This window comes from Acartia tonsa, chromosome 10 (assembly GCF_053477335.1).
Source record: "Acartia tonsa isolate MP-2025a chromosome 10, ASM5347733v1, whole genome shotgun sequence".
Lineage (NCBI taxonomy): Eukaryota > Metazoa > Arthropoda > Copepoda > Calanoida > Acartiidae > Acartia > Acartia tonsa.
Genome location: NC_137269.1, coordinates 17,539,987 through 17,542,095, shown reverse-complemented (window position 1 = coordinate 17,542,095; position 2,109 = coordinate 17,539,987). Strand labels below are relative to the sequence as shown.

General features: G+C 37.8%; 1 protein-coding gene across 1 annotated transcript; it reads left to right on the top strand.

The window, feature by feature from the left end:
* Window positions 1-288: 288 nt before the first annotated feature.
* LOC145329571 (uncharacterized) lies at window positions 289-1,349 on the top strand. Its single transcript, XM_080173846.1, has 2 exons — window positions 289-358; window positions 552-1,349. The coding sequence occupies exons 1-2, from the start codon at window positions 347-349 to the stop codon at window positions 1,140-1,142; spliced, it is 603 nt and encodes a 200-aa protein (XP_080029972.1). The 5' UTR covers window positions 289-346; the 3' UTR covers window positions 1,143-1,349.
* The last annotated feature ends 760 nt before the right edge of the window (window positions 1,350-2,109 follow it).

Below are 2,109 nucleotides of genomic sequence, written 5' to 3'. Positions count from 1 at the left end.
AGTTAAGATTTATCCAGACAGGCAAAGAAACGTATAGTAAAAAATGTATGTACTATATATTAATGATAAAAACGTGATATAAGAAAGCTATTATGAAAATTAGTTGTTTTGTATAGCTCTACCATAAAAAAGATTTGAGCAGCCGCGATTCATAAAAAAAAGTAGGCTTGACATATGCTTTTTTTGGAGGCCTGCCCGGGTGGGGAGAAATTCTGGGGGGCCTGGTGCGCCTCCGGGGGGTATTTGGGCCCCCTTTCTCCGCGCCAAATTTTGGTATAAATAGATGTGTGAGAGTGGTGTATAGTCAGTTCTAGCATAGTTCTCAAGCTTGCAAGTTCAACACACAATGAAATCCGTTGTAAGTTTATAAAATTATTTCTAATCACGAAAAGAAAAAAGATAGATCAACTTCTAATGTTTATTTCATCTGTTTTATCCTTTTAAAATGGTAATTTTAATAAATCTTTATCATTTAATTATTATCATTACTTCTAATTTTATATTGTTCATATTTTTAATATCTTTGTTTTATTAACGTTATTTATGTTTAGGCTATTGCCGCCCTGTGCCTGTTTGCCGCCGCCGCTATGGCTGAAGCTGATGCTGAAGCCAGCGCTGCTCCCTACTATGGTTACTACGGCCATGGATATGGTCATGGTCATGGCTACTATGGTCATGGATATGGCCATGGATACGGGTATGGACTCCACCACCACGGCAAGAGATCCGCTGATGCCGATGCTGAGCCCCACTATGGCTACTACGGACATGGATACGGTCACGGATATGCCCACCACGGCTACTACGGCTACCCCTATGCCCATGGTTATGCCCACCACTACGGCAAGAGATCTGCTGATGCTGAGGCTGCTCCCGCTGCTGAGGCTGATGCTCACTACGGCTACTACGGACATGGATACGGTCACGGTTATGCCCACCACGGCTACTACGGCTACCCTTATGCCCATGGTTATGCCCACCACTACGGCAAGAGATCTGCTGATGCTGAGGCTGCTCCCGCTGCTGAGGCCTCTGCTGATGCCTACTATGGCTACCCCTATGCTTATGGTCATGGTTATGCTCACCACGGATACTACGGATACCCCTATGCCCACCACGGATACTACGGATACCATCATTAAATAATTTATTATTAAATTCTTTAATCGCCCTTTCTAGTGGCAACTTTTTTGTTAAAAATGAAGTTGCCGTTATCAAGGGCCTTAACTTTACTAGTATCTTGTTAAAGAGTTGAGAAGTTGTTATGCAGAACATTGTGAAGTTGGTATACACCTAGTCACACACAAGTTTTTAAAAATTTGCTCAAAATAAATTTTAATTAAAACGAATTAATGTTTTTTTTTTATAAATTTTCATTATATGTGTAAAAAAAATACATTAGAGTTAAAAAATCCCAAGCAAAGCATAACCAAGCTAACGTAACATTTAAACAAAAGATTATCGAAGAACTATATACTGTAATACAGTAATAATACTTCAACTAAAAGGTATTTATTTTCCGCGCAGCTTCTATATAAATATAACGGTAAACTCTTCTTATTTCAAAACCTCAAGAGACATTGGATCGTAAATTACACTTTACCCAAAGTTTTAATACCACGTTATCTTATTCGTTTGCTCAAAACTTCGAGTACTTTAATAGAATACTAGTAGCTGCGCACAAAGTATCTAAAGGCTCTGTATTCGGAGATTGACAAAACAGCCTTGAACATTGACACCATCGCAATACAAGACTCAACTCTAATAGTCTAAATCCAATGTGAAGCTTCTCTTAATTGGAGAACTCAATTGGTTCGGTAGATTAGGCTTCTGATAACTAATTTGTTGTTTTGTAATTACTTTGTAAATCTGCAACGACTGTACCTGGTCCTGTAGGCTTCCAGTTTTCAGGCTTTGTGTTGGATCTTGGCAGGTTTTTAACTGTTTTTTTGATTATAACCTTATTTGCAGTGCTGTTTATGTTCTTATAGCTTTTTTAGAAGAAATTTAAACATTTTTTAACACTTTTAATCATAAAAAATATCTCTTTTGGTACTGTTTTCATGTTTTTAATGTGCATAATTTTCAAAATCCTTCACCTACACTTTT